This window comes from Branchiostoma floridae, chromosome 19 (genome assembly GCF_000003815.2).
Source record: "Branchiostoma floridae strain S238N-H82 chromosome 19, Bfl_VNyyK, whole genome shotgun sequence".
Classification (NCBI taxonomy): Eukaryota; Metazoa; Chordata; class Leptocardii; order Amphioxiformes; family Branchiostomatidae; genus Branchiostoma; species Branchiostoma floridae.
In genome coordinates this window covers 37612-45431 of record NC_049997.1, presented here as the reverse complement: position 1 = coordinate 45431, position 7820 = coordinate 37612, and the positions used below count along the sequence as shown (strand labels likewise).

The following is a 7820-nucleotide window of genomic DNA, read 5'->3' as shown; positions in this document are numbered from 1 at the left end:
GCATGTATTTGCTCCTTTCGCAGATGCTTTATATGATTCAAAGCATGGTGAAACCCTTTTTATCGTGTTCCGAAAGGGACGAAAAATGATGCGCTCGTGGATGTCATCCATTTAATCAAATCAACATGGCCTAAAAGCTGCTGGATTACATCCAGATAATCCACTCAGATTCAAACCCAGACACTACCCCCCCCCCCCCCTCAGGTGAGGGACACCACGTGTTCCGTGATTACCGGGGCAACCCTGGAGGTTTGGCAGGCCGACTCGAGTGGACAGTGAGTTTGTTTGTTTGTTTGTTTGTTTGTTTGTTTCGATCTCCGTTAGACGTTACGTAAAATCTAGTCTTCCTGGAGTCCATTTGAGATTCCAAAACAATGAAATAACATGAGTCAAAACATAAATTTTCAAGTATAACATGAGAAGAACTGAAAGTAAGCTGAATGTAAAATTGAACTTTCAATACAAAGTTTTCAATACAAACCCGTGCTCATTGTCTGCCATGTAACCGCGACTGTCAATAAAATTGATAAGAGGGAAAGACGCAAAAGTACATTCTATACGTAATTACGACTGACTTTGTTGTGCTGGCTGGAAGTGTGTGACTGACTGCAGACGTTTGAATTTGTTACAAGTTAAAACTTGCGTCAAATCTTACTTACACTACATGAACCCTCAGAGGTTGAACTTCTTGAAACTCAGTTACTTCATGAACACTCTTTCAACTTCTGTTCCCCTCTCCTCCCCGTTATAATTACTACATGAACACTCTGGGAACTTTTGTTTTCCGCCTCCCCGTTTCAATTACTAGTACGTACTACATGAACAGGATTAACTTCTGTTGAAATCGACACCACCCCACCCCCACCCCCAACCGTACCCCTCCCAGTTACTTCATGGACACCCGGAGGCTGAACTTCTGCCGTGGTAAGGTCATCACGGACCCCCAGGGGAGGTACAGCTTCATCACCATCATGCCGGGAAAGTACGGCTGGGGCTGGTACACCCGTCCTGCGCATGTGCACTTCAGGTTGGAAACTTAATCTAACTTATATTGATTTTACCACATTGTAGCTCCCATCCAATCAAAACAAATCGTTTAGAATTTCGAACTCCATGAAACTCCATGAAATATTCTGATCTTGCAAATGACTTTCACATCTGCATAATCTATACTTGGTTACATACACCTTTAACTTGCTTAGATAATACACAGGTCACAATCCAATCATCATGTCTTACCACTGATTGTGTTTCCGGATACAACCGCTGGATGGATTGTAATGTATTTAGTAAGTTGATAGAGGTTGGGAATACGAAAGTCAATATTGTCAATTTTAGCCTCCTGGTATTTGACCTCGGTACTGCAGCAAAACGTCCGATTTCTGTATCTTTCGACATGGACGTGCTATCATCTTGGTATTTTGGTGGTGGGTAGGTTGTGATGTGGTAAAGAAACTGTACATGTGTAGGTTTGGGCCCCGAGTAGCTTGCTCCGGAACAGTAGCTGCTCTTTTGTCAGAATTTTCCGAGGAGAATAACTGAAGAAAGGAACAACGGATTTCCATGATATTTCGTATGTATTTAGCTTTGATAGAAATAACATAAAGAATTGCAACTTATGTAAATTAGAACTTAATTTGCATGATTAATGAGGAAAATCCATTACAGGACTCAAATACATGCTACATGTGTAGTTTATGGCCGCTGGCCAGGTGCCAATTATGTAAATAGGGTCTTAGATTATTGCAATAGTGCTATAATTCTTAACTAACTAGTAAAAGATTGGACTGTTGGCATTGTGACCTGTGTAAGTTAGTTAAAGGTGTGTATAACCAGGCATAGTTTATTTAGATGTGGAAGTCATTTGCATAATCAGGCTGTTTTAATGGAGATACAAGGTCTCCGAACTCTTGTCTGTCTTTGTTCCAGGGTGACCGCCCCAGGTCGGCGGACCCTGGTCACTCAGATGTATTTCTCCGGGGACAGCAGTCTGGGTGTCCACGACCCATGTGGGTTCTGTGGGTCGGAGAATCCCAGCCAGGTGGCGGAGCCTCGCGCCCCTAGCGGTGACGAAGGGAGTTACACCGTGGGAGGGACGTCATACACCATCAGTGAGGTGGCGGAGTGGGACATCGTTCTGAACTGAGAAGTTTAACTTGTATTGCACTCACTATATAACGGGTTTGCATGCAGGCCATTTTATGTATCTCATGTACATAGAGATCTAACCTCAAGTGTTGCCCAGTAAGCCTTGTGCCGATTTTCACGTGGTATAATTTCTGAACTAGAATTACCAGACGCACTCATCTTTTCTATAATATATCTATTAGTAGCTGCATCATATGTGAACTAGAGTTCCACGAACACATACCTTCGCCAAATAAATCAGGTTTGTTATGTAGAATGATGTCTATGTGTTATTTGATAAAGTCACACAAACTCTGTTATATATGTGAACTTTGAAAGTCATATCATGAATGCAGTGGATTTATGAACTTTCCTCATTAATTATGCCAATTAGCTGTTAAGTTGCATAATTAGTGTCTCATTGTGTAAGCCTTCCCTTAAGCTATCTGCATACCAAAAATGATGACGATCCGTCAACACGTTCATATTTCCTCATAAATTGTGCAAATCAGGTCCTCATTTGCATAATTGCCATCTATCGACATTTCCCTCTTTCCCAGCTACATATGTGACAAGTTTGAAAGTTCTATCGTAGAATGCAGTGGATTTATAAACTTTCCTCATTAATTATGCAAAATAGCTATTGATTTGCATAATTAGTATACCATTATGTAATACATTACTTCTATCTACACACCAAAAATCATAACGATCTGTCAACGCGTTCTCGAGTTGTCCTCGACCAAAGTTTGACAGGAAACCGGCGCCTGCAGTTCCAAAAAAACGCTAGGGGGTCCAAACTCACAGCACTTACTCTCTGACCCAAGGGACTATCTACCACATAAAAATCATGACCACAGCATGTCCAGAACACGAGATATCAAAAATTGAGATTCTGCTGCAGCATCTTAGGAAGCCGCTAGGGGTCCATTATCGAACTTGACCTTCGTTTTCCTGAACCCTACCCACCTACCAAATATCATTAAGATCCAACCAAGGCTTCTCGAGTTATGCTGTAAACACACAGACAGACAGACAGACAGACTCACACATTCTGGCGAAGTTTCTGGCGAAAGTAATAAATATGTTCCTGTGCCCTAGACTTCAAACCAGCTAATCTTAAACTTAGTACAGGGACACCTTGGACAGTTGAGATCAGTTGCGTGACATTTTTTAGTTTCATCGAATAGAAGTTTATGGTTATTACCACCTCCTTTTTATGACATATGAAGCTATGACATATAAACATCATTGTATTTACTAGCTATATAGTTTCATTCAATTTCTCTTTTTTACCTACATTTATATATGGATAGATAACCTAATTGGAGATTATAGTGAAGTCAATGCCTTTATTAATTCCCTATGGCTGTTCGTTTATTATATATTTTAATCATGGCCGCTTTTCAATAAGGTCATTATGCCAGCGAACAACAAGGCCTTAAGAATCATCCTTCCAGGTATCGCCATTTCCTTCTATGTTTTTTCAACTTCACGAATTGCGGCGTTTCCTGTAAAAGTGTGCCATGTCACCACCCATGATTATAATATACATGGTAACATTCGATATCATTCATGACCATCATACACATATATACATAATTAAAAACACGTGGCCAGACGGTTCAATGTTTATTGATTTCCTACCATCGGTTTACATCTCCCATGCTCAGTAGTCCAGCTACAAGCAAGTCGTCTCCAGTCAGTCTGTGAACTGGTTTCACAAAGATTTCAGTTGTTTTCATTTTTCACGTCATCTGTCCTGCACTGTCGCCGCTAGGGGGCGCGGCTGACAGGGACACAAAACGCGTCATACAAGACAGGTGTGCTACCCTGGCGGCCAGCCGTGGAGATGCTTCAATGGGGAGGGACCAGTAAATAAACTCTCTGTTTGATGAACACACACTGTGTAATGTTTTGTACTAAACCTCTGAGTTTCATAAATGCGTTTGCTTCATTTCATTTCAGGTAGTAAAGTAAACGGCTGGGCATTTCTGGCTCAAAACCGCCTGATTGGTAATGTTGTCAATATTTGTAAAACATTGGTGAAACACTAAATGAGAAACGTTATGGTGTATTTTTCACTGGTAGCCAGGGATAATCCATTGCTGGGATGCAGGGATGATCCATTGTTGGTTATGATCAATGCATAACAACGATGATGTTGCTAGCGCCCCTCTCAAGGCTGTTTCTGGAAAGTCCCTTTTACCTAACCAGGTATCTAATTAGTATCGTGAATTGGGCGGGATCTCTTCGGGGCTGTGTGGGCTCTCCGCCGCCCGAGTCAACGATTGCGCTCGGTGCAGTTTCAAGCTGTTTGGTGCACTAATGAACACCGAACGTGTACATAAAACTACTACCAAGCGAGACAGTTGATTCGGGCGGCGGAGAGCCCCACGGTACAGCCCCGAAGAGATCCCGCCCAAGCCACGGTAGACTGGGTACCAGTTTACCTTTTACCACGCAGCGCTGCTTTTGAAAAGTGAATTTTGGTAGACATATTGCGTGAGATTATTTGTTACAATTTAAGCAAGTAAATATACTTTTTAAAAGATTTTTTCCATATTCATTTTTTTTCATTATTCATTTTCACACATTTTTAAAAGACAGATCTGAGTGGATGATGTGTTACATTGTTCATCTTGACGTTTTTTCCAGATGCGCAACTCACAATTCTAATGTGTTAAACATCACAAACTTAACCTTACGTTTAAACTGCTGACTGAAGCTATTCTCTAATTAAACATTGTTTAGACTTACAGTCACAAGATGACACTTTCTTCGTCAAAAAAACAACTACTAATCTCGGCAATTTTCCTGGGCGCAGGATTAAGAAGCATTGGATTTCTAAACTTTTATCACAGCCACCATGCAAAATGTGCAGTACAGCTTGCCACTAAGCCACAAGCCAGTATTGATTTGAAAAAAACTTGTAGTTTAAGCTCTATGCCAGGTGAGTCTTGTAGGAAAGGCAGGAAGATGCTCGTCTGTTTGTGAGCATGGAGGTGTGTGTGTGTGTGTGTGTGTGTGTGTGTGTGTGTGTGTGTGTATTATATATAGAGAGAGAGACTGTATATGTTTTTGTGTGTAATTTTTTGCATGTATTGCGCAGCGTTTTGTCAGCTAAAAGTGTGCGCACTGATACCTTCCCTTAGTCCAGGTGGAGGTACATTAACGTTGTGACACAAGAGATGCGAGGATTTAGAAAGACATGGGGCCTCAGAATTTTAGGGACATCCCTAGTAACTTTAATATGATTTGATACAGGGGCACATTTCGGACCTGTTCTGATTCAAGTGCTGGGAAAATTAAATCTGGGAGTTCAAAGATGTAACAAACTGCATGTGAGTGCTTAAAGTCGTCTCAACATGCATTTTTGTGGGTTGAAAACATTGAATGTTACTTTCTCTGGAATAGATTGCTCGCTTGCTCAATATCATACATTCCCTAGAACCTCTGTCGGCTATGATTTGCCCCCATTGTAGATTTTTTACCGGCTTTGATAGCCCACAAGCTACAGGTTTGTGACATGTGAATGTGGTCTGTGTTGTCCTCATCATACTCTACCAAGACGTCGCCTTCAGATCTGGGATTGCAGGGACTTGTGACCTGTGGATATGCCGTGTTTGGGCGTGTCCTTGAGGGTTTGCGCTAGTGTGCAGCCTGGTACTTTTGTCTGCTGCCTGTTTGCTAATGTATGTTACGGTTAGCAGAGGGGTTATTATACTGGCAAGCTCTGGACATGAGAGCTCCCCGTGCTCGGACATATCTACCAATGGCGGCCATATCTCTGACCCTGTACCTACCCGCTACAGGCGCGCCGTACGATCTAATGTTTGTCTTCCTCTGCCGTGCGTGTATCTGTGGGACTGATCTGGTACGAGGGACCGTGCTGTAGGATGGATGTTTGCCGCCTAGCCGGGTGGAGGGAGGAAGGGCCACCTCAGCTACAGCGGCGAAGAAAGGCACAGCGTCATCCCCGTCGCCTTGACCGGGCACCCGGAGAGTCAGGGGGTATGAGAGGCGCCGTCTGTTCTCGTTGTTGTAGTACTCGTCGGGAATTTCCCAGAAAGGATGTTCTACCCAAGGCCGTGTGTTGTAGTACTGTTTGTAGTACTCATCTGGGATCTCCGAGTAAGGAGGTTGTACCCTCGGCCTTGCGTTGCAGTAGTTGTAGCAAGGGTTGTAGAAGTCGTCGGGAATTTCGCTGTACTGATGCTCATGGCCTGCGGTGGTCTGTGAGGCCGAGTCCGCCGCAGCGCCCGAGACGGCACCGCCGCCTGCCCCGCCTAGCAACCAGCGACTCAGGGAGACGACAGCCGGCGCAGGTGGGCTGCCCGGCCGGGAACAACGCGTCTTTCTAACGATACATGCCACTAACACTGCTACATGCTCAACCCCTACTACAACTACTATAGCAATCACTGTGATGGTCCATACAGAGCACGAGCGCCCCTCCTTTACCGGCGGCACAGTGACGGTTTCATTTGTGGTAGGGATCGTCTGATTCAGGGGGACCTTGGTTGTCATGGTGATGGGTTTTTCCGTGGCCATCTTGGTCATCTCTTCTGCACAGACAGTTCCATCAGGAGTGCTGGACACGGGCGTGGTGAAGACATGTCGGTATGTCTCCCCCCGGACGGTGTCGACATGACACGTCACATTCAGCATTTCTTCATGACCAAAGGTGCTGACATTTCTGCTGTGGCCATCAGCAGACGACATGTTTTTACTGTCATCATTAGCCAGGATACCTGACACAACTACAGCAATGATTTTGGGTTGGTGGGACTTGTCTACACCCATGGGAACAATCTGCAGAGTAGTGTCTCCCCCCAAGACTACCTTTACACCTGCAACCGCTTTCCAGGCATGTGTGCACGAGTGGCTGATGTTTGAAACGTGTCTGTCTGATTCTGTGTTGACTGACATGGCTACAAATGGAAGGTCATACTTTATCTGGTTTGTTGTGGGCAACATTGATTTCAATTTCAATGCTCTACATCGCTTGGCATGGTCCTGATCCAACTGACCTAGGCGTGAGGTGCTGTTGTGGTGTATGTGGACGTGATATTGCTGTAGTCCAGGACCTTTGGTGATGCAGAAAAGCGCTTGGTTAACCCTAACTGCAAAGGTCTTGCCGGCAAAGCGGTAGTAATTATAATCAAGACGCCAGTTCATTACCGAAGGAGCAGAATCATCGAGAGCAAGCAATCTATTCCCACTCAGTGCTAGCGCTCCTAGTTTGTGTAGCCCGTCCAAAGTCTCCCATGTAAGACACGTCAACGCATTTCGGCTCAAATCTAGCCTGACGAGCCTTGTCAATGACTTAAACGCCTGAGGAGGAATGCTTTCGATAGAATTTGCTCTCAAAGACAGTTGGCTTAACCATTTCAGGTTGTGACACCAAGATGGGTCGATGCTTTGTAATGCGTTATTGTCGAGTAGCAATACATTTAGGTCAGTAAGGTTCTGGAAGCATGTTGGATCTATGATGCTTATGTTATTGTGGGACAATGACAGGGTATGCATCAACTCTGGATATTTCAAACCATCGAACCAGGCTCGCTTGACGTGAGTCAAGTTGTTGGAATCAAGCTGCAAGGAGCTCAAGTAAGGAAAGGCGGCCAAAGTGCCCTGCTCTAAACCTGTGATTCCACATTCCACCAAAGCAAGCTCACCGATATTTACTG

The 7820-nt window shown here is 44.1% G+C and overlaps 1 protein-coding gene across 1 annotated transcript; it reads left to right on the top strand.

The window, feature by feature from the left end:
- Nucleotides 1-204: 204 nt before the first annotated feature.
- On the top strand, nt 205-2404 carry LOC118406323 (catechol 1,2-dioxygenase-like; the record flags this gene model as incomplete). The annotated part of the gene is given in 3 exon segments (XM_035806257.1): nt 205-275; nt 887-1027; nt 1930-2404. Coding segments are annotated over 3 exon segments (429 nt in total), but the record flags the coding sequence as incomplete, so codon positions are not given.
- Between the last annotated feature and the right edge of the window lie 5416 nt (nt 2405-7820).